This window comes from Mustela putorius, unplaced genomic scaffold (genome assembly GCF_011764305.1).
Source record: "Mustela putorius furo isolate JIRA1106 unplaced genomic scaffold, ASM1176430v1.1 tig00000421_pilon_pilon_pilon, whole genome shotgun sequence".
In the NCBI taxonomy this organism is placed as follows: Eukaryota; Metazoa; Chordata; class Mammalia; order Carnivora; family Mustelidae; genus Mustela; species Mustela putorius.
In genome coordinates, this window is record NW_025421375.1 from 1,554,531 (window position 1) to 1,580,290 (window position 25,760).

General features: G+C 37.1%; 1 protein-coding gene across 7 annotated transcripts in view; it reads right to left on the minus strand.

Moving 5' to 3' along the window:
* Positions 1-25,760, minus strand: part of MPDZ (multiple PDZ domain crumbs cell polarity complex component) — a 152,356-nt gene that overhangs the window by 118,665 nt on the left and 7,931 nt on the right. For 5 of the 7 annotated variants that reach the window (XM_045079640.1, XM_045079639.1, XM_045079641.1 and 2 more), the window contains exons 2-4: positions 24,131-24,230; positions 7,614-7,694; positions 4,870-5,036 (exon numbers count right to left, since the gene is read on the minus strand). In XM_045079640.1, the coding sequence (XP_044935575.1) occupies positions 4,870-5,036; positions 7,614-7,629 (183 nt within the window). In that variant the 5' untranslated portion in view covers positions 7,630-7,694; positions 24,131-24,230. Of the gene's footprint in view, positions 1-4,869; positions 5,037-7,613; positions 7,695-24,130; positions 24,231-25,760 lie in introns of those variants that run through there. The other 2 variants (XM_045079637.1, XM_045079642.1) reach the window with 2 other exon arrangements.

The window sequence follows — 25,760 nt, forward strand, 5'->3', positions numbered from 1 at the left end:
TTGCCCTGATAACACAGATCTGTAGATGACTCTGTATGAGGGTTTCTCAAGCTCAGCACCATACGCATTATAAACCCAATAATTCTTTGCCTTAGGAGGCTGAGTGATGCACTGAGGATATTTAGCAATATCCCTGATGTCTACTCATTTCCATGCCAGTAGCATGGCCCCTACCACCCCAAGTTACAACAGTCAAAATGTCTCCACACATTGCTATCTGCCCCAATCACCTTCACTTGAGAACTTCTCTCTACCTGCAAACACTGTTCCTCGACCTGAAATAATTTTCCCATTCACTGCAGAGAAGTCCTACTCATTTTTTAAGACCCATCTTCTATGTTCCCTCCAATGTAAGGTTTTCTTGTAGTCAAAGTTCATAATTCCTTATAGCACTCACTTTCTTATTTAGTTACATAAAACAAATGTATGTTCTCTTTCCTTCTCTAATAATGAGAATTTCTTTATTCATAGTATTTTTACTGACTTTATTAATAAATGATTATAAGTCTTCTAAAAAAGCACCCATGAGAAGACCCTCCCATTGCCAAGGAAAATTTGGCTCACTGAATGATGTCTCACACTGACCATATACAACCCTCAGTGCACTCTGTCTCTCTCTCTCTCTCTGTGTCAGTGTGTGTGTATATTTATCTTTATATTTATAGGTACTTATATTTATATAATCATTGTTGTCTTTGCTCCTGAGGAATGGAAGTTAAATGAAAATACTCAACTTCAGTAATCGAAGGTCCTTGGAACATCCAGTTCTCTGATATTTTTATTTGGTCTTCATTTAGCTCTACCTTTGTAGCTCTACCATTAGTTCATACATTTTGCCATCGGAAGTTGTTCCAAATTCTTTTGGGAATGTGAACAGGTAAAACTTAAAAGCATAGAAGTATAAGACAAAAATTTTATACCATGAACACTGTATTTCAAAATTAAAAAGGAGGATCCACTTAATCTAATCAACACTGAACAATAATTTCCAACCTGATTCTACATTGTCAACATCTCTCCAATTACTTCAAAAAATGTCACAAAATTTCCAAAGAAAAACTTAGAAAAAAAATCTGGCTTAAATTTGTATACATTATGCATTTGGATAATATGCATATACGCCAACACTTTTCTGAGAAAAGAGTGAATGAACAAGGAGCATGGAAATATCAAACAACAAGAACAGCCACAAAATAATAAAATGGCATACTCCAAAAAGGCCAGATATCACAGACATGGAGAAACCGCCAGAATATGTGGAGGCCTGAGGCTCATTTCCACTATCAGCAGCATTTGTAACCTGAATTACATACATTATTTCCTCAATCTCAGAATTGGTCTCAGTCGCCATAGCTTTAAAAAATGAAGCTCTGCAATGTCGATTTCTAAGTATTAATCCTAAATTTCTACCAAAATTAGTAATTTTAATTCACAGTCTTCCTACTCATGGTAAAAAGACATTTAATTTAACGTCTATGGTCAATTCATAAGGCAAGGCAATTAATTAATCAGGAAAGTCGTATCCACCTCTACTGGACTGGAGAAACATCACAGAATAAGTATGCAAATCCAATATCCTCATGGCTGACAAGTTTCTATTATTAAACTGCTAACGTGTTTATTTCCCCCACAATAGCTGGATTTCTGTCATGAATACGCATTGAGCCCTGCAGTTATTAGCTGTGATGACTAGGTGACAGTGAGGACACTACTTGAGAATTTGCATCTGACAGATCATTGACACACAGTCACAGTTCTTTTTTTTCCTCCTCTTCACTTAAACAGGAATCATGCAATAGGAAAGGAACTGGAGCTATTAGAGATTATTCAGGTTTAATAGCACACATCCTTTTAGCTGGCGGTTAGAACAATACACAATGTGGCAGAATTAAACAGAGGCATCAATTATGCTCTCAGACCTGTTAATATTTTTGACAATATTTAAATAGCACATCCCTTCAGGGCATGGCTTTTTTGCCCTCTCAGTTACACACCTGTCAAATGTTTAATTTGCCAAAGGGAAACAGTTTGATTTCTAAGGGCAGTCTTAATACTGAAGAAGCAAATTGGAAAAATTACGCATTATTGAAAGGATATAATGAGAAGGATCTGAGGGGGAAAAATAGTCAGCTTAATTCAACATGGCATGTCAGCATCTGTCATTAACGCAACAATATGATCACGTCCTCCAATATGCTGTATTTACCTCAGGCTTTTCAATTATTCACTCCTTTCACTTTCTAAAATGTAGAAGGATGATGATGAAGTTGGAGGAGTCAAAGTTTTTGGTAATACTAAAAAAGATGGAGACACTAACTTGTACCCATGGTGCATATAAAATTATACAACTGAAAACATAACTCAGGTAAAAAGATAAGAAACAGAAGCTAGCCACAGGTTAGACTGGTATAACTACTGGTTTAAAAGCACAAAAAAAATTCATGCCTAGATTCACTAATTAAATATTAAATTATAAATATTAACAAATTTTTTTAAAGATTTTATTAACTTATTTGACAGAGAGAGATCACAAGTAGGCAGAGAGGCAGGCAGAGAGAGAGAGGTAAGCAGGCTCCCCGCTGAGCAGAGAGCCCAATGTAGGGCTCGATCTCAGGACCCTGAGATCATGACCTGAGCTGAAGGCAGAGGCTTTATTAACACACTGAGCCACCCAGGATCCCCAAATATTAACAAATTAACAGGTAGTAAACCACACAGAAAATCTAATCCTAACACTATAGGTCTGTAATATTTATGTTTAAACTTTAAAACAGAAAATAATACAAAATTTTGAAAGGTAGTCTAGTCATACAAGAAAAAGATGGTTCGACAAACAAAGGAAATTGAGTCAGTAAAATGAAGACTAAAGTGAAGAGTCACAGAAACTATGAGAGATATGGATGGTTTCCACCAGAATTGAACTCCTGACTTCTAGGAGACAAGTTTCTACCCTCAGGAAAAAAAGGAAAAGAAGACGTGAGACAGGCTGCAGAATCACAAAAGGGGAAAGACTGTGCCTTTGGGAGGCAAGAAAACCACGTTCCAGTTCTGGCTTCGCCCTTATTTACAGCCAAATCACTCAAACTCATTAAGTATTTGTAATACACAGGGTGCGAGCCAGCTGGTTTTCTTGGTCCCTTCCAGCATTTGAAGAGGTGACCAAAAAGCTAAAAGTCCAAAGACATTTGAGACATGCTTACAGAATGCCCAAACCTCACAATGTCCTGAGTCTTGAAATACATCAGCATCGCTCATCAATACTGAACTTGGTCGCAGACTACCTGGCTTGATAACATTATGCTCAAGGGTTTCCAAGGAGATTTCAGCTGAATCACGGGACCCAAAGTTTTAGAGCCCATACCCTACTTCTAATTGGAAATGGTAAAACAAGGTCAACAACCAATAAACCTAGGTCTCCCCTGCTTTCAGGGCTAGAAGAGATACTTCTAGTTCTCTCTTTAGTTGTATTTCCTAACACAGTAGTACTTTTTGTTTCAACTTTTCCTCCCATTCTCATCATATTTTCAGATAATATAATAAGGGGAGAAGACATCTGTTCGACTTCTTCACTCTCTCTGAAAAACCAGATAATCTTCCACATCATAATTACACTTCTACTCAGAACACTGATCTCTCCAAACTCTTGCCAATTCATTTTGAAAAGGAGTATCTAAAACCAATCTTTTCAATAACTTCCAAAAAACTCAACAAAAAATACCCCAAACACAACTACATATAACAAAAACCACCCTTTTCTTAATTCATGATCACAATTTTTAAATCATTTAACTAATAATTCACTAGAGAAAAATATTTTTAAAAATTCTTCTTTGTTTTTTGCATATCTTTTTTTTAGTATCTAGATTAAGAATTTATGTGACATTAAAAAAATTCCCTCTCTATTGCTACTATTTGTTCTTTTTGCATTTGGCACATTTTTTTAATTGGAGCTATTCTTTCACTGAATTATAAAACTAGTCTTTAAATTTCATTTTTAACCTTTTAAGGCAGAATATTTGTTAGCAAGTCATCCATAGAGACTAAATTAATGCTGAAAACATTAGAATGAGAACTAACTTAGACTGAAGGCATAAATGAGACTGACTTCAAGCCTTGTAAGGATAACAATTTCAAAAAACATTTTTTTTAAAAAACCTGAGAAATGTGATTAAAATAAGAAAGTTCAAAGAACATCTAACTTGAGTGTTTGTTCTGTCATTGTAATGTTTCAATTTTAATATAAATGCTAGGAAATTTCAAGGCTCTTTTTTTTTTTACAGGGAAAAAAACAGTGTTACATTTAGAGGTTCTAATGTTTATCACCATCTGATGCTGTCATTGGAAGCAATTGCTACTTACACTCTTTTAAGAAGTGAGAATTGCAATTTCTCTAACTGATGACAATGTAATTATTTCTTTTACTGTCAAAATAGAGGTGATTTCCCTTCCTCACACACATGATTACACATGCAAATCCAGGCTTATCTGAAATCTTATAAGTGTGCTGAATGTCTGAATCCGAATGCACAAGATCACATGAACAATGAGCCTCAGTGGGATGGAAACCAAGTCCACAGCCATCTACCCTCAACTTATTTTTATCATCCCCTTGTCCTATAGGGACTCATACTTCAGCATCCACACAGCTTTCAACACAATGTCATATCATCTACAATACACAGCAACAACCATTACAAAAATAACTGGGGGTGGGGAGTCACAGTGAATCTGAATGTCTCATTTGGAGATTTAAATGACTTTATTAACTGTTCATTAACACATACAAAAATCAGCCTTTCAGAAAAACACAAGACTGTCACAAGATCTATGCCATGCTGTGAACACGGCTTTGGGAGAATCGTGTCCTACCTGGTCTTTCAGCTGCTGTACAGAAGCCTGAAGGTTCAGAATCTGACTGAAGAGCGGGCTCTGCAAGACTGACTTGAGAAGGTTCAATTTGTCTTCATTGGCTCCATCTCCACGTTCTCGCAGCTTGGCTTGCAAGCGCTCTGCTGCCTGCAGGGCTCGGTTTTTGTCTAAACCAAAGGGCAGCATTGGTCACTAACAGGATTCAAAAGATACACACCAAACCCCGCTTACTAGAAATCCTAAAACTATTCCTTTCGAGAGCATAAAACTGACTCAGAGAAAACAGAACTGTAAAATGTCCCTAGATATATGTCCCTCACACCTTGAAGTTTCTGGTTAGAGAGTCTGTCTGAAAGCAGAGAACTGGTTATAGTGGATGCCACAAGCACCTCATTGTTGCTCCAGTTCAGATGGGGTATATTTGAATTCCAACGCCAGCTGTCAACTCTTTCATATAAACTACTGAAAACCAAACACTTCATGAACTTGCAAATGCTAACACTTTCACTTTTTCAAAAACTTTATTTACATTTAAGAAAAATTAAAACTATAACTTACTCACTAATAATCGGATGTAGATGATGTCACTGATGAGTCATAACATCCAAAACACAACAGTTTTGTATATTAAGGAACGAACATTCTATACTTGACAAGTCACTTGAAAATGTATCACAACAATATATAACCCTTCAAAAACACTTGTAAATACTCTCTTTCCCCAAAATTAAATAGGATATCCATATATGTATCAAACCAAAATAATTCAAATATTTATTGACCACCTTATATATCAGGCATTAAAGTTACAAAAGTAAGTATTTGAATAAGTGTATCCCTAATAATCCCAGCATCTTACAGGCATGCTTCCACCAGATGGTGATTTTCTATGACAAATCACATTTAAAAACCTGTCCTTAAAACTCTCTCGCACTTTTTCACAAGTGAACCCAAATTTGTTTTAAAGAAATGAAGACCATTCAAATATATGTTCTAACAGATTCATCATGGTAACAAGGGTATCTATTCTTCATTTGCCATATTACAGTAATCAAAGAGTGGGAATTATCACCACAGACACTTCTGATAGAACCAAATGTGGGATGATGCAGAAATGGGGAAATTAAGGCATAAATTAATGTTGACCATGAGTTCACATGCATACACAAATTTAAACAAACGGTATTTACTCATTAGTAATTAGTATTTATTTATTTATTTGTATTTTTTGAGAGAGAGAGCATGATTAGGGAGGGTCAGAAGGAAAAGGAGAGAGAGAATCTTAAGCAGGCTCCAAGCCCAGCACGGAGCCCAGTGCAAGGCTCCATCTCATTACCTGAGATCATAACCTGAGCTGAAATCAGGAGTTGGATACTTAACTGACTGACCTATTGAGATGCCCAATTTTAAGTACAATTTTAAAAGTAAATAATGATAAAGGCATGAGAATTTTATTCTGTGTCTTATTTGTATCTAGATTTGTATCTCAGTATACAAATTTGGTATTAATTTCCATGCTAATTCTTGGAAGGTGTGCACGTCAGCAATAACTTACAAAATAAGATTGGAAAGTGACATTATCAATAATTCTCTATTTCTCCTTCACTGTCCACTTTCTTATGAGGAACTTTGCTTTGTGGACTAGTAGTAGTCTTTGTGGCATGTGGCTTTAAGTATAAAATGGGGGATAAAGGTAACACGTACCACGTACTTTCATCACTCACATAGTACCAGGAGCAAAAGTCAGAGTAATGATCCCCACTATCAAAAAAGCAGCTCCTTCCCCTTTTCCTTCCACCTATTCTCCTCTATTCCCCAAAGCGTGCAGGTATTGGGGCACCAGCCACTATCATCAAGGCACCTAAGTGAAATCCAGATACCTCCCAATAGCCATACCCCAACATTTCCCAGGAAAACACGAGGCATTAGGACACCAGGAGAGGGATGCGTGAACAGGATATGCCTGAAACTAGTTCTACAAACCAGCTTCTCTAAAACTAAAGAGCAGCGAAAGAAAGAGTAACATGTGAATTTGGGTATTTCAACCTATATTATCTCATGATAGAAATTAAACTGCCTTAAATCATCACTGAAGTTTGTCAGCCTAAACGATTGTTATTGTTATAGCTCAATGGTCAACTTAAAAGTAAAGCTCAGTAGGATTTCAACTGCCAGGGGCACCTGGGTGGCTCAGTGGGTTAAAGCCTCTGCCTTCCGCTCAGGTCATGATCCCAGCAGACAGTGGGCTGTCTGCTCAGCGGGGAGCCTGCTTCCTCCTTTCTCTCTCTGCCTGCCTCTCCACCTACTTGTGATCTCTGAGCTCTGTCAAATAAATAAACAAAATCTTAATAAAAAAAAAGATTTTAACTGCCAGAAATATAGAAGCCAATGAGTTTCTTTCAGTATCAAAAATACTGTTAAGCTTTCTGGTGCTCTCTACAAACACCTTAACCAGAAGTGGGTCCATAAATCAGAACAAGATTTACATTAAATTTCATTAAAACCCATAATTGGTAGAACATTTCATATGTCTTTATCTTTTGCTTACAAATGATTTGTTTTTATAGCACTTCAGATTAAATCATCCAAATATAAAAACACATTTCCCTGCTGTAATGCTAATGGATAAAAACTTCAAAAAACCAAGTTACGAGACAAAATCCTGCTATGTAGAAAAACCATTTTAAAGATCCTAATGGAAAAAAATCTGGTTCTTAAAGAAAATAAGAAGGAATAGGTCTTACCTATAGTTTCTAACATTTTTTTTCCCCCAAAGGTCAGTGTTCTTCTCTATAATGATTTTAAACAGCAACTAAAACAGAACTCTGGGGAGAAAAGAAATAAAATGGAATGGTTATGTTTTATCACAACATTAAAACTACATAAAAAGTACTTGATGGTACCACAATTCCATTGGCCATTAAAATCTTGATTTAACTTAAAATAGCTTCATAGGCAAAAAGAAAAAAAAAAGTAATCATTTTAGGATTTATTCAAAATTATTCAAAGGTAATACTAGCATAGTAAAGTAAAAGGCATACAATGTGTTTTAAATAAGATGGCATACATATCCCAAAATACTCAAGAACTTCTCAACACAGATCACTATAATCTTAGATTCACTTACAGATTCTCACCCACAGAATAAGGAACTTACTTGACTCTGCATGAGAAATTCGGTGGGCAAAAACATTAAAACATAAAAAGCAGAAGATGTAATCCTGCCTTTGATTGCTCACAGTCCTAACTTGGGACAGCATACACACATACCAATTAGAAATAAACTATGACACTCATGCAGTATGTGAACCAATGGGAACTACTAATACATTAAATCATGGATGAAAAACTGAATAAAAGAAAGCATAATGTTAAATGGAGGAAGGGTTTTTCAAATGCTTTCAAAATACCCTCCTCACTATAATATTCTCTTCTCCCTCATTCAAAATAAACTTTCTCAACTCCTTCAACTCAAACACACTCCTCTTTCTCTGACAATACTTACCCAGATTCTTTAAAGTACCAGCTACAGATTCCCAATGGCAATGTCCAAATCGCTAATGGCAATGTCCAAATCGCTAACCATACCTCATCTTTGCTGTCCAACAATTTATATGTCCTCTCCCTGGTCACACCCACCCTCTGCCTTGCAGAAAAACCTCAATCATTCCTTCAATGGAGAAAAAAGGTCTACAACCCATTTTCCTCACTTTTGGAAGATGAAATAGGATTTGTCTGAGAAGGAACAAGTTGCCCTTGTTGTCTCTTTAACAGAAAATGCATCTGGGACAAAAGGAGGTCCGTGATGTGTATGAGCAGATGCAGAGACCATCCATCAATGCCTGTGATTAGCTTTGTATAATAACAGAGAACAGTTCTGACTTTCCTTATCCTGATTTAGAATACACTATTTAAAACATCAACTCCACTGGAAACAGACAGCTCTACTACTGACACTTTCTTTCCTGGGGTCAAGAAAAGAGGGCAACAGCTCTAACTTGGAACTGAAACCTAAATAACAGTGTAGGAACCTTAGTTTCCTAGGAAACTTAATCATTGGATATACTGCAATAAATGAGATAAAGTATATAAATTTCCAGCTCGTAGTATAACTCACACTGGAAAATACATATTCAGGATTAATGCTGAGCCCATAGAGACGAGCATTTCAATGTCAGGCATTGTGTGATTTCATGGGAAAAAATACAGGGAAATCTTTAAAATAAACTAGTCATATTTTAGTCTTATTGCCATGGGATACTTCATAAGATAGCATACTATTGGGTTCCCCCCTCTCAAAAACTTACTAACTCCTGACAGTTGTTAAAAAATCAAAGAAAGGATACACCAATAAAAGGAAGGCCAATAACTGATACATGCCTAGGAGGAAGACAGCTAGCAACAGAAGAGCAAGACTTGAGGGAGTGTGATCACCTGTGGCAACATTTCCACTGGCCCCTTACCAGCTGCAATGCCCTGTGGAATCACTGTCTCTCTCTCCTGCACTAGAAAACTCTAATTACAAATGAATGATACTCAAAGTTTGAGTATCAAACTTTGTATCAAACACATCAGTACTAGCTAGGCCCAATAAAGTCAGCTCTATCTTCCTCCCCCTTTGAAAAATTAACTTGGAAAGACAAACAGTATTCATGACTTGGAGGGGGAGGTAGCCCATTGATTTAGAAACCCACTGATTTACGAGGAGTCTGCAGACAAAGTACAGAGTAAGCAGTTCCCCACTGAGAAAAACACTGTCATCCCAAAGTTCATCTACAAGTTGGTTATGTGGAAAGAGAATTACTTTTCTTTTCTTTTCCCCAGAGAATCTCTTATCATAGTGCTTTTGTTTTTGTTTGTTTTGGTTTTTTTTTAAGCTCCACTGAACAGCAAGTCAGACATTAGCTCCCAGATGACAGCTCCATTCCTCTAGATTTCAGAATTTAAAAAAAAAAAAAAAAAAAAAAGAGTTTCACAGTTTCTCTTCTCTGCTCTGATGTCCGTAAAATATATATATTTTTTTTTTTTTAGTTTTTCCAGATTTTATAATTAGTAGCCATGACAAAGAGATAAGAGGTTAAAAACAACAACAAGGGCACCTGGGTGGCTCAGTGGGTTAAAGCCTCTGCCTTCCGCTCAGGTCATGATCTCAGGGTTCTGGGATTGAGGCCCGCATCGGGCTCTCTGCTCAGCAGGGAGCCTGCTTCCTCCTCTCTCTCTCTCTGCCTGCCTCTCTGCCTACTTGTGATCTCTGTCAAATAAATAAAAATAAAAATATTTAAAAAACAACAACAACAACAACAAAACCTGTTCCTTTCCATGCCCTATACCCCATCCTAAGGATTCAGCTCTAACTATAAAGAAACTCATCTGTAACCCCAGACATTTTGATATGGGGAGATAGAGTCCACACGCGTTGGACTGCATGAATTCTCCTTCTCATCCCACCATCAACCTTCCCTCTTCAACCCCCTCAATACTGTGTGGAAACAGAAGGGTACCTGGGTGATAACTGTGGGTCATGGCCAATGGGTAAGATGTAAAGAAATTCCAATAAATGCCAAAAAATGCCAAGTTCTGAAGGCTGTTCTGGACAATTCAGGGTAGCTAGTGAAGATGATGAGTCAGAGGGACAGTAAAGAGAGGAAATGAGATGTGAACAACACTAATGCTGGAGCAGAAGCAAGGGTGGTAACAGCAAACATACAACAGCCACCACATCTTGTGCACTGCTTGAAACTTATGTTATCCAACTAAGGCCTTTAATCTTTACACAAGCCACTTACTTTATAAACAAGGAAACTGAGGCACTGAAAGAGGAAGCAACTTGCCCAAGGTCATACCACCAGTACATGATGGAGCCAGATGTGGACCCAGGCAGTTTGGCTCCTATTAACTTCTACAATATGCTGCCTCTCAACAGGAGGAAGATTCACCTTACTCTTCTCCTTCCTCTTTCCAAGTTCAAAACTGTGCTGAGTTTACGCTTCACAAGGAGAAACCAGAGAAACAAACAGACCAAAGTGCATGACGTCTGAAATGGACAGGTACAGACAACTTAACACAACCAACAATCCATACAAAGCTATCAACAACTCAGAACTAAGTATTTTAGAAATTATGGGTAGGTTAAGATCAGTAATAGTCACCATTTATATAATGCTCATATGTTTAAATAAATCACCCAAGATCTGAAGAAAAATCTCCAAGAAAAATAAGCCTCCTTACAGTAATATTCAAAGTACATTAAAAAAAAAAAAGGCCGCAATATTTCAAGGTGCTAAATCCCTCAACACAGTGGAAATAAGCATATTCAAATAGCATCAAAAATTAGCTACTGTACACTAGACCCATCTTGTTACTGTCCATGTAATTCTGCCTTAGACATGTACTATGTGGGTATAACTGAAGCTATTAGAGCAGCCGTGACACTCAGAACTACAGGTCGTACACCGTAGGTGGTTCGGGGACCTCAGTGCCTATGAAGCACTACAGTACTGGGCAAGGGCAGGCTGTGCACGACATCCTGGGACCAGGGACCCTGACCTGCATGCTCTTCACATTATCCTCCACTGCCTTGCATATTACTCTACCTTCCTGAGAAGGCAACAGATGAAGGGAGAGACTCAGGTCTTACTCAAGGTCACACAGCTAGTAAGCAGAGAACATAGAGTTGAATCCAACTCTGCCTGAATTCAAAGCCCACACTCACTCTATCACACACATTTTCCATATTATACTGCAAAAATCATATAGTGGACATACATTGTCGGATAAAGAAAAAAGACTGTGTAAGACAATGTGTTAAGTTGCTAGTATCTGTATAAAAGGGAAGGGAAATGTTTGTGCAAATGAATTAATATGTACATTTGTAAAAGAACAGACTATTTCTGTAAGTTTTCCAAAGACAGTAATAGTGGGGGGGGGGGCTATGGGATACTAAGAGAAACTTATTCTGCACTGTATTTCTTTTGCTTTTTTTTTTTAAACTTTCTTAGAATTTATTTATTTATTTATCTATCTATCTGACAGAGGGAGAGAGTACCAAGTATGAGGAATGGAAAAGAGGGAGAGGACGAAGCAGGTTCCTCATGTGGGGCTCAATCCCAGGATCCTGAGATCATGACATGCCATACTTAGCAAATAGAAATACAGGAAACAGGAATACTTAACAAATGGAAATACAGAAATTTTCTATTAGCAAATAGAAAAACAAGAAATATAGGAAACTTAGCAAATAAAAATACAGGAAAATGAATTAATTTTTTAGTATAAGCAGATCTTGTACAATTCTTGGGACATACTTATAACTAAACACTAATTTGCTGATTATCTGAATTTCAAGTTCAACCAGGCATCCGTTATTTTATATGGCAACCCTACTTATGTATATATATATTACCTTGGGGAAAAAATCAAATTCTAAAAATCATTTAAAATTTAAGGCCTTTATGCTTCTTGCAGAGCATTAACAACATTAATGTCATTAATAATGACAGAGTTGCCATGTCCTTTGCAAAGCTCTAAAGATTTTAGCTGTGACCAAATGACTGTCCAAAAACTAGATGATAATTGAAGTTTCAGGAGGGGATAAAAATCAAGTCAAATTTGGTTTTATTTAGAAACAGGAACTGATTAGTTGACTAATCGTACTTTTCAACAAGTTGTACTGGTAATGTGTGGGCACAGATGGTAAGTAGTAAAGAATCAGTGCTTCAAACATAAAACAGATCATTCTGTCCAATGCAGATTATATGGCAACTAGCAAGTAAAAATATGTTTTCTGCTAAAAATAACACAGAAAGAGAAACTGTCCCAAATGCATAAAATTTTCTAGTTATCTTAAACAACTCTAACTGTAAAAGAGGTACAAGTTTAGTTTTTGTGGGTTTTGTTTAGTTTTTAATTCCAGTTAATATACAGTGTTATATTAGTTTCAGGTATACAATCTAGTGATTCCACAATTCCACATATCACCCAGGACATGGGTATTCCTTAATTGCCATCATCTATTTAACCCATCCCTGACCTCTACCCCTTTGTGAACCATTAGTTCATTCTCTATAATTAAGAGTGTGTTCCTTGATTTGTCTTTTTTTCCCCCTTTGCCCCCTTGTTCTGTTTCTTAAATTCCACATGAGTGAAATCATAGATATTTATTTCTCTATGACTTATCTCACTCAGCATTATACTCTCTAGCTCCATCCATGCCATTGCAAATGCCAAGATTTCATTCTGTTTTATGGATGAAAAATAATCCATTGTATATAGATACCATATCTTTTTTATCCATTCATCAATCCACAGACACTTGCGCTGTTTCCATGCCTTGGCGACTATAAACAATGCTATTAAAAACAGCCGGGTGGATGTATCCCTTTAGAATCAGTGTTGTTTTGTTTTTGTTTTTTATTCTTTGGGTAAATACCCAGTACTGCCATTGTTGGATCGTAAAGTTGTTCTATTTTTAAATTTCTGAGGAGACTCCATACCGTTTTCTACAGTGGCTGGCTGCACAGTTTGCATTCCCACCAATCACACACAAGTGTTTTCTCCACATCATCGCCAACACCTGTTATTTCTTGTGTTGTTGATTTGAGCCATTCTGACAGGTGTGAGATTATATCTCATTATAGTTTTGAACTGCATTTCCCTGATGGGGAGTGATGATGAACATCTTTTCATGTGTCTTTTGGGCATCTGGATGTTTTCTTCAAAGAAATGTCTGTTCCTGTGTTCTGCCCATTTTTAGTTGGATTCTTTGTTTTCTGGGTACTGAGTTTTATAAGTTCTTTATATATTTTGAATACTAACCCTTTTATCAGATGTCATTTACAAATGTCTTCTCCCATTCCACAGGTTGCCTTTTTGTTTGTTGATTGTTTCCTTCATTGTGCAGAAGCTCTTTATTTTGTTGAAGCCTCAATAGTTTTCTTTTGCTTTTGTTTTCCTTGCCTCAAGAGAGATCCAGAAAAAAGTGGCTATGGCCAAAAAGAGGTACACCTTTTTTTTTTTTTTTTAAGATTTTTATTTATTTATTTCAGAGAGGGAGAGAGAGAGACACAGCAAGAGAGGAAATACAAGCAGGGGGCAGGGGGAATGGGAAAGAGAAAAGCAGACTTCCCGCCGAGCAGGGAGCCGGATGCAGGGCTCGATCCCCAGGACTCTGGGATCATGACCTGAGCCAAAGGCAGACACTTAATGACTGGGCCACCCAGGCACCCCAAGAGATATACCTTTATTAAGTGAGTTTGCTGCAATGCTTTGTGGCTGGTCATCACTCAGCATCCATTTACTGCATTTTTTTAAGACTTTATTTATTTGACAGAATGAGAGCATGAGTAGGTGGAGCGGTAAGCAGAAGGAGAGGGAGAAGCAGGCTCCCTGCTGAGCAGACAGTCCAATGCAGGGCTAGATCTCAGGACCCCAGGATCATGACCTGAGCCAAAGGCAGACATGTAACTAACTGAGCCACCCAAGTGCCCCTATTTACTGCATTTAAATTTAGCATCTGTCTCATTCACAGCTGCTGCAGCACTACCTGAAGTTAGACAAATGCAAGGCTATAGTCATTTGCAGGTAGTTTGTCATAACATAAATTGGCAATGAGAGTAAAACTTACATTTCTAATCATAAGTCACATTCTAGGGAAATGTTCACTATCCACCAATGTTAGTACACTCATCCAAAAGAAGCCACTCCACCTCTTCTTAGTATCTGTTCTTTTGAACTTCTCCTTCATTTCTACAGACTTGATCAAAAAGTATTCATGAACAAAATTATTTTCAAGCTCATATTTATGAATCTTTCTGAATCCTTTCAACAATAATAGAATTTAATTCTTTTCTGTTCCCCAGAATGACAGAAAATTAAGTATCAAATAAACTTACCTTTCCAACATACTTGAAATACCAACTAATGGTTTTATCCTTTTATAAAACAGAAAGAAAAATTACCTGTCCAAAGTAAAAAATGCTAAGGGGGCCAGAGGGTGAGAAAAGAACCAAATTTTGTTAGTTACTGATTCAGCAATACAGGGGGCACCTACATGACTGGCATGTTGTTGGGTGGTGGAATTAGAAAAATGAAGAAACAGTCTGGGAACTCATGGGCCAAGGAAACAGAAGAAAAAAGCAAGTAAGCAGACATTTAAAAACACAAATGACAGAAGCAGGGCACCAAACTCAAATTAAAGAGAAAGGGAAAGCTTTCTGGAGGCAAAGACCCCTGCACAGTATCCTAAAGAACAGGTTAGAGTCACAGTGGGAATGATGAGCGCTCCCCATGTGGAGGCAAAAGCACACGGCTCCTTCTGAGCACTTCTTATTCCTGGATTGGGGCAGGAAAAGAGAAGAGTCAGAAAAAAGTGATAAAGCTAGAGATGTGTTTGCAGGCTAAATTACTGAGGGCCCTGTATACCATTCTTAAAGAGTTTGGACATTTAATTTTGAAGTTTATTTTGGTGTAGTGTGATATGGTCAAACTTTGTTTTAGAAACATCAGTCTGGTAATGGTGCAGAAGACCTATAAAAACAAGAGAAACTGGAAATAAGAAGGCCAGGTAAGAGGCATTTTCAAAAACATTGTATTTGGAGACAGGGCTTTTAGGATGTACTTAACGTTGAATGAGGTCACAAGGGAATGGTCCTCATCCAGTAGGACTGATGGTCTTATAAGGAGAGGAACAACTATCTATCTATCCCTTCCTCCCTCCTCCTTCCACATGCAAGTACCAAAGAAAAGCCACGTAAGGCACAGTGAGATAGTGACCATTGATAAGCCAGGAAGAGAGTTTTCATCAGAAATCAAACCCTGCTAGACCTTGATGTTGGATTTTTCGAGCCTCTAAAACTATGAGGAATTAAATTTCTGTTGTTTAAGACACCCAATCTGTGGTATATGTTATGGTAGACTAAACTAACTAATACAGATTTCAATCTTCCCACTGCCCTGCTCCAAAGAATGTGCTACTAAACACTATGCTGTCTCGTTCTTTTCCAACCATAACCAGGAGAACAAGGGTTAGGCTTCTCACTCAAAGGAAGACAATCTAAGTGCTGACCGGAAAGCTAGAACAAGGCTACACTCTGTCTCTTGGGAACTAAAGAAGAGAAACACTAGAGAATAAACCAAAGATAAGAGGAAGATAAGTAAAGGATGAAAGGCTAAGATAAGGCACAAGCCTGATTTATGAGACTACAGAACAAATCAGATGAGAGAGACAGAACACAGGTGACATTACAAGAGCAGCAGGTCTTCCTCTTGGGGAGATCTATCACCGCCAATGGAGGTAAACAGAATAACTGGTCCCTAAGACACACAGTCACTGACATCCATTCTTACAGTGAACTCCATTTTGGCAGAGATAATTTGTAGGAAGCTCTTTATTCCATTCTATCACAGCCTGCTTGGGTATAGCACCACACTACCACAACCCACATAAACCAATCCCTTCAAGCATTCTGTTATAGAAATACCCTTGGCTTCTTTAACTATTTCATTTGGACACTCTACTTTGAATAAAGATCTGAGGCAGCTTACAGGCAAAGGTAAGTTTAATAAGACCACTGAAATAACGAAGAACCTTACAGGAGGGATAGTTACATCAGAAACACAAAGCATGGGGAAGCAGCTACTATGGCAGATGAATAAAATACTATGAAGTATTCAGTTTCAATCAAAGCCCAAGAAAACCACTAGGTTCCAACCAAACAAAAGAAATCTGCTATTGAAAAGGCAAGTGAAATCTAATTGACAAGGTTTCATTCTATCGGTGAAACCACAGTAACTCTGAAAAACATTTACAAATAATTAAAATATGTCTAGCTAACAAATTACAGTCATAGGAGAATAGAAATACTTCCATTTCAAACTCCACTAGAAAAACAAGACAAATATACACATTTAAAATTTAAAGTAACACTTAAAAAAAAAACAGAAATGGAACCTATAGTTTATAAACTAGGAAAAAAGAAGCAATCTAAAAGAGGCTAGGAACAGAGAAAAAAAGAAAAAAGGAAAAAATAAATCCAAACATCTGTGGTCACAATAAATATGAATGGGTTAGACTCACTTATTGAGAATAAATTTACAGTCCACATTTCAAAAATGCAGAGAGTGGCAGAATAGTTTGATATTGTTTACCTGTATTATAAAATAACAATATATCCTTACATATAAATATATATACACATATTTTCATCATATCCAACAATGAATTAAAAAGACACATTCTTGAAATCAATTACAGATAGTAGTTATTTTCAGACAGATGAAAATGGTAGTCTCAGATCAGAGAGGGATCTAAAGGGAGCTTAAGCTTTCTCCATTTTTTCTTAAGGAAACTGTAACTTTTAGAATGTTTTTAAAGTACATATGCAAAAAGTAAATGGGTTGAAATATTTATGGATAAAATGGTGAAATGTTTAAGATTTGCTTTGGGAAGAGGGCAGAAACAACAGGACTGGCCATGAACAAAAGGCTGTTAAAACTGAATGATGGATACATGAGGATTCTCTATAATAATAATTTATTGTAATATATACATTGTAAAATGTACATTTGAAATTTTTTCTAATAAAAATTAGAAAAATAATAGATGGCAGTAAACATGTGAAAATATTAATGTCTAATTATGCAGGATAGAACTAGAGATGATTATTTCCTTCTTCAAAATTCACAATGTTTTTGAAATCCTACCATTCTTCCTCAGGGGGAAAAAAAATTTCACCTCAAACTACTATGTTACTTGGAAAAAAAAAATTTGCCACTGATAAATGTTGCCAGAAAAGTAACTGATTCCAGCTAGATTACTTAACTGCAGCAAAAGGAAATGAAATATTTTAAAAACATTTCTTCAAAAATTAATATCTCATAAGGAATTTTCATTTTAAAAATTTTCATTTTAAAAACAAAGCTTTATTCAGATTTCCTGATGGCTACTCAGCTGCTAGTTTCACCAAGCAGTTTTAGGTAAGAGCCTTAGAAGCAAAAGCTTATCGCTCTGGATTAGCCAACTCTGTGTGAGAGAGAGAACAGCAGGGCAGGAAGTGATAGATGACTGTAGCTGTTCTACTTCTGAAAGTAGAGACCAAAGTCCCCACATTGGGAAAAGATGGGTGAACCCAAGAAAGTGCACACAAATATAAATGCTTCAATTAAGAGAAAATGTATTTATCTTTCATACATATTCAAATGACAATTCAATATAATGAATAATCACATAATACATCTAACCTAATACTACAAATGAAGAAATGGCAAATTAATCCACAATTATGTAGACATATATAAATCAAATTCATTACTCTGACCACAAATCCACATACTCTAAACAAGTTTTGGTGAAAATAATATCTCATTCCCTTGCATAGTAATTTCCTAATAGGGAAAAGAAACCTGCAGGAAAATACAGTTAAGTGTCTGGCTTCAGCTCAGGTCATGATCCCAGGGTCCTGGGATTGAACCCCAAATTGGGCTCTCTGTCCAGCAGAGAGCCTGCTTCTCCCTCTTCCTCTGTCTTCCACTCTGCCTACTTGTGCTCGCTCGCCCTCTCTCTGTGTCATATAAATAAAATCTCCAAAGAAATTGTTTTTAAAAAAGGAAAATACATAAAATGCAGAAGTTGGAATATTATTGGTATACTTACACAATAATATATTTATACTAACAAACATGTTCATTGAACTTATTTTTGTATTGAAAGCTACTCCCTTTTATTTTCAAGACTGTTGGCCAGAGGTAGAGGGTTTACTATCCTTTCAAAAAGTATGTGTGTTCTATCCTTAACTGCAGATTCCCTAAAGCACAGAGATACTTATTTGATAAAGATGCTTACCAGATTCATAACCACTTCCAGAATTACACACTTAAATTATATTTTGTGACACTTTTGAGTTAATCTCTCCTATTTATTGCTCACGCTCAGGTATGAAATGAATGTTAGTGTTAAAAGGAACAACAAAAAACATGCAGGTCACGGACACACTAAAGCTCACGGAGGTGTGGTTACATGACAAATCACCAGTGTGTCTGGGATGAGAACCTTAGGCTGTTACCTATTACTCAACTGATTATTTGAAAGGCTGAACTTTCTTTTTAAATATATTAGATAAATCAAGTAGACTGCTTGCAGTCTACTGTATTAAATTTACTTCCTTTCTCCTTACCCTCCCACATAATGTTTTAAAAAAACAACCAACACACACACACGCACACACACACACAATGGACTCCACAATACCTTCTCTCTGGGTGCCCTTTTTTACATATTTTCCACCCATAATGTTCTCTCTTAATACATCCCCGTAATGACAGGGGCCCTCCTCCCAAATTGTTAACTCACACCAAACACGGGGACTCAGGGAAAAGATTCAGATGCTTCCGAAAGTGCACATTTTGCTGCTTCTGTTCCCTTGTTCCCTAGCTAAACTCAGAGGAATTTAGATTGCTGGGCAGTTTGCCACTGTTTGCTACCACATTTTCAGTGTTAAGGACCAAGATGCAACAGGCCAGCATATTTCTTGGATAGAACCAGGCAGCAGGATTCCTCCAAGGGCTGCCCTTGCAGGGGAACAACAATGGGTTGGCATCAGACTCCAGAGGCAGCTGCTGCCCATAAGCACTCACTCCAATCATGTAATTTTCTTGAGGGAAACCAAAAATGCACAGAAGGATTAACTTAGTGCCACAGAATTCTCAGGTGCAACTCCTACGCTGGCAATAAATTCTCCAGAGAAATAACTTCAGGCTCCTGCCTCTTGCCCTTTTGCCTGCCTAGAATGAGGCAACTCTCCAGTGGCCCTGAGGCAAACTGTATCCTTGGTGTTTAGAAATACCATGGATACGCAAAGCATCCCCACGGACCCTGAAACATGGCCAGCAGCTGCTGTTAGGACTTATCAACTAGAGGAGGAGGTGACCGTACAGGAGATATCTGTCATTTCTCAGCTGCCCTCTCAGAGACAGGACTTTCATTGAGTTTGTGAGATCTCAATGATGATACTGAGGCAGGACAATACGTGGCTTTGTCAACTGTGACTGAACAATTCCTCAGAGTAAAGCCCTGAAGAACAGTATACAAACAACCTTTTCAATACAGACAAATGGTGGAAACGGGGGGTGGGGAGGGCAGACACGACAGGACACACAGAATATTATAACCTTGTTGCTGTTTCCACATATCTCCCCAGCCAACTACTTCAAGTTCATGCCCTTCACCCAAGATCCATTTTCTAGGGCTTTTCCAAACTTTTCAAATAACTCTACTTCTGCTATTTCCCCATTATTGTTCCTAATTGTTTCTTCTGTTTTGGAATCTTTTCTATAAAAATTATGAGGACTGTCATCTATCATATTGTCTACTTGGCTGTTACAGAGCTTTAAGTACTATACATAATTAGATATTTGTATCCCTCCCCATCAATCAGTACCTCCTAAATTCAGTTTGTGGCCCTCCAGAATTCCCTTGGCTGAATTTCGATAGGAATAGAGATAAAGATTACAAACTTCACTCAGAAAAGAGCAGGCTCAAGTTTCTGATAGGAAATCCTCTGGGAAGAGAATAGTATATTGCAGTGATACTTAATGTGGCTGCTTTTCTCCCCAATGCTCCGGTGACCAGTAGTCTGCACCCCCCTGTTGGTTTGCTTGCCAGCTCCTTGCACAAAGAAGTATCATGTGTGTACTGAGAATGACTGGTGAAAGATCATGCTTTCTCTGAGCCCATTTATGCAATTCTTTTCAAGGAGCAATTCAAAACCTCAAATTTAGCTGCAAGAAGAAATCAATCCATTTCCTGCAACTATTAATGCTTTATAATTTCAAATATCTTATTTGAAGATGTAAGAAAATTTCGTGAGTTTTTACTCTTCCTATAACATAACTTGCTAACACTACATTTTTATGGATGTGGAAATAGAAGGTCAAAGAGATTACTAACTTCCTCAAGGTCACATAACTCAGACTTTTATTAAGCAATCATATTTCTATAGCCATTATTATGTGGGGGTACTGAAAAGTCTATGTAATAAAACATTAACAACTATCTGAAAGTATCAGCCAAAAGTAATCTAATTCAGCTACAAGAGGATTTGGTGACAGAGAAGAAGGAAGCAATAACAGGCTTAAAAGCCTTATTCAATCAGATTGATGCCTGTTACTAGATTCCCTGAGTAACAAACTATTTAATTTTCCATGTCATTTTGCTGATTAAAAAAAAATCAACTTTATTCCTCAGATATAAATTGACCATCAAATATTCCCTTCAAGAGACAAAGTTTCCAAACATATATTCACCATTGATTTCTAAAATCTAAGCTTCATTGTAATCGACAAATTAATCAATAACTTGTTATTTGGGGCTTTAAAAAAATGCTATTCACTGAAAGTAGTAATAAAACTGCGTATAAGAATTGATTGCCACTGCATCTACTATAACAGTAATTCTTCCATGGACTTAAATAGTCTCCATGAGTGACTTTTTTTAGGCAATGAACTAGCATATTTTCACTGTATGAAATTAAACCATTTATGAAATAGCTTTCCCATATTCTTGTCTTCTTAAATAGAGCCTATACGCTTCACACATATGCCTTTCCTTTAATCCTGCCAAGAGATTCATATTAGATACACACATTTTTAAATAAGAAAATTGAGGATCAAAAAGATAAAAAGTGTTTCCCCCCACATTACAAAGCTTGTCAGCAATAGAGTTATTACTTAAAGTCAACCCATTTCTGACTGATAGCAAAACCAAGACCTTTCTGCTACATAGCTCTGTGCTCTAATACTACTATTACAGGTAAGAAAACAGTTATTTACCTTCAGATTACATAGCCCCAGGAACATATCTTTTAGAGTTCCTAGACTATCTCATAAAGCTCACTTTAAAAACAAATTTTACTAACTGTGAGATCCTGAGCTTCTATAATAAAGTGGGCATTAACAATAACATGCAAAGCACCCACAAATAATAAGCATACCAAGAACTATTACTATTGTTATTTTGTCTTCTAATAGTGTCTGGACATCAACCTCTCCATTTTGCTATTTCCAATTTGCCATCAGATTAATCAAGCTTATTAAATGAGTAAATCCTCAACACAAATGAAAATTGATCATTTCTGAATTGGGACTTGCAAAGTGCAGTAAAGAAAGAATATAGCTTTTAGGACATTTATCTTCCCATTGCTAAAAACTATATGCACTTTTTGTGCTACTGAATACCCAAAATCACCCCCTACAATACTTCAGAGGAGTAGAAATGAATCCAAATGTTGCAAAGTCTTATAAGTCAGCTTAGTCAAAGAACTGACAGTTAAAAGAGTATTGTGTTATCTACCAGAAAACACAGAGGGAGAGAGCTGGTTTGATGTATGGCAAGACACAGATAAACACACAGAGCAGGAAAGGAAGAAAAAATAATGCGGTGAGGAAGCTGAAATGGAAAAGAGATAGAAAAGATGGAGGGGCAGCAAGATCATTTACAAAACTTTCAGAAATGTTCTGAACCTTCACCAGCCTAAGAAGAGGTAGAGCAGGGTGTTTTTTGTTTTTGTTTTAAAGATTTTATTTATTTATTTGAGAGAGAGAAAGAGAGAATGAGAATGAGAGAGAGAGGGGAGAGGTCAGAGGAAGAAGCAGACTCCCCGCTGAGTAGGTATTCCCAATGCGGTACTTGATCCCAGACTCCAGGATCATGACCTGAGCTGAAGGCAGTTGGTTAACCAACTGAGCCACCCAGGCGCCCAGAGCAGGGTGTTTACTGGGATCACAGAAGCAAAGGAAGAACTGAGTCATTTCCCCCACCAAAGTGAAATCTGATCTCAAAGGAAGACTTTCAACTCTATCTTTGTCACCCACTAAGCAGACAAACACAGTAAAGATCATTAAGTCTGAGTCACTTTCAGTTGTCAAAATTTGTAAGATAAAGTATGTGTTAAGTATGTAGAAAGTGAAAGTGCTGTGGGAGCCTTAGGCAGTATTAACAGCAGTATTAGCATCAGAATGGCTAACCCACAATGTTTCCTAATTTTAAGAACATCAACAGCAAAAAAAGACTATATAAATACATAGCATTGTATTCAGCAAGTTTTAACTACACACTTATATTCCCCTAAGCAGATTTAGCATTAAATACTTGCCCAGGATCCTTCTATTCTAACTCAAATCAATAGGTACTTTCACATCTAATTTTGTATTCATAGTTTTGTTACTTTTTTTTACTTAAGAGGCCCATAGCAAATTCTACAAATTTTAGGTTCCCCAAAGTCTGTATCTACCTCTATCACTGAAGCATATGGTAGAGCTGAATATGGACAGGTAACTAACTTTTGAGGTCTCAACTTAGTGGAAAACAGTTAAATAATTACACTGCAATGTGATATTCTTAATTCTATGAGAGAACAGAGAAATCCAGTGCTGTCAGCATGCATCAGAAAGAATTGGGAGGTGTGACATGAGAATTGTCCCTAAGGACACACAACCTAGGAGTGTATGGGAGACAGCCAAGAAAGGGAAAGTCATGTCTTGCTGAGGGAAGGACATCTGCTAAGGAAATGTCATCATAAAGAAACCAGAGAATTTAAACAACAGGGATCCTATAGCTCTGTGCTACCAAACTAAACAGGAGCCAGGAAAGCCAAGGCGCTGGCCTACTCGGATGCTTGTACTGCTCGCATAGCAGTGCATGTGAAATGGGTCGGGGGGACAGGCGGCAACTGAAATTCCTTTTCTGGAAAAATGATCTTGGTAATAGGGTAAATAATTCATGAAAAAGAGAAAGAACTATGATAATGTAATCAGATGTTAGGCTGTTGAAGCAAGCCAATTGAAAAATAATATAAGCCAAGATTAAGGCAGATACCAGGAAAACAAAGAAATATACACACATTCATCAGAGGGAATCTAAAAAATTCAATGACCTCTAGATGCGTGCTAGGGGCAAGCAGAATGAGTGAGTAACACCAATGGAGTTGACTTTCAATGGTTCTAATGTGGGAAAATAAGAAATACTGGGACATTGTCAGCTTAAAGAGCAGAAAGATGTCTTCTGTCTTTAGAGGCATGGGTAAAAATGCATTCCTTGTAAACATATCCAGTTTGAAATGTTTCTAGAAAATAGGAAATATTAAAATTTAAGTTCCATGAGGGTAGGAATTTTTGTTGTTTTATTTTGTTTGGTGATAGTAATGGTCCCTTCTTCTCCCAGGGCTATGTCCCCAGAACCAGAAATAGTGGCTGGGTCAGATAAGGCACTCACCAAATAACCTGCTGAAAGAAGGAATCAACTGCATCTGCGCATCTGAGGACAAAAGAACGTGAAGGACCTAAGAGTAGGCAATCACCGGCATCTAGGTGTGCTGAAAATAAAGAAAGGAGATTAATCAGAAAGAATGTATGGACTGCTGAGAAGGGAGAAATGAAGCTGGAACCCTGGAGAGCATGAACATTTTAAAATATAATGCAATACATAAGAGTTATTTTAGGGCTAAAAATCAAGAAGTAAATCCCTTGAGGGTGCAAAGAGGGTGTAAGAAGGAAGGAAGGACAGACTGACTTATCCTTCATGCTTGATCTCTCTAAGTACCATATTCATAATGCACCCACTACAGCCAACACTCTAGGCAATGTTATTTCTGATACTGATACCAAATAAAGCTTAATTTGACATCATTTTGGTTCCTAGACCAATGTGAAAACAGAGTACTTATGGAAGACAACCTTGATAAGGTGAAATCAAAAACAGAGAGATCAAAATACATTTTTTTTATTTTTTTAAAAGATTGTATTTATTTATTTGACAGACAGAGATCACAAGTAGGCAGAGGCAGGCAGAGAGAGAGGAGGAAAGCAGGCTCCCCGCTGAGCAGAGAGCCCGATATGGGGCTCGATCCCAGGACCCTGGGATCAGGACCTGAGCCGAAGACAGAGGCTTTAACCACTGAGCCACCCAGGCGCCCCCCCCTTTTTTTTAATAGACTCCACACACAATGTGGGGCTCAAACTCACAACCATGAGATCAAGAGTCATATGCTCTACCACTAAGCTAGCCAGGGGCCCTGAAATCAAAATATCTTAGCTAGACAACAAACAATCATCTATAAAGTAAATTAAAAATCCCTGCATAATAAAAGCCAAGATGAAATAAAGTCTACATATAGGGAGAAGAATATATCTAAAATATATATAAAATCAGCCATGATCCTCTCTTATTCATCTCCATACTAAACCAAAACAAATTCACCTTTGGATCTGCTGTTAATTGAATATTCATATACTCAAGAAGAAAATAAAATTTGTTCACAATTATAAAAGCAATGTTTTACATAATCTGTACTAAAGAACTGTGAGAGAGAACCTTGTACTCCTCTGACCGCCAAGAGATGTCCCTGTCTAAATCATCAGATAAGCTTGTCAGTCAGTGATAGTCTATGTTCCTGAGAATACACAGAGGAAAGTAAGCAAAACAGATGACAATTTACATCTTGCTGGCAAGATTCCAAGTAGTATAGACAAGGGGAAATTATATAAAGGAATCCAAATTCTTATGAACCTATCCAAACATGAACCTTAGCCATATAAGATAAATAAACACAGACCAATTCAATTCCCTAATTACTAATTCACAGATAATTGTAACAGGCTACACTACTTAGTTACCACATTAATTCCATAGGACTCACTAGGGCCATCTCTGACAACTGGCATTTTCTCTCTGAAAACATTTTAAGAGGTCTTATTTTCTTTCAATAAACATGAGTATTTGCTTCTTAATTAACTCTTCTACAACTTAACTACATTCACTAACTGTATTTTATTTACCATGGTAATCAAAAGACTGTTAATATTAAGATTATATACCAACTTTTACTTTTGTAATAATCCAGAGA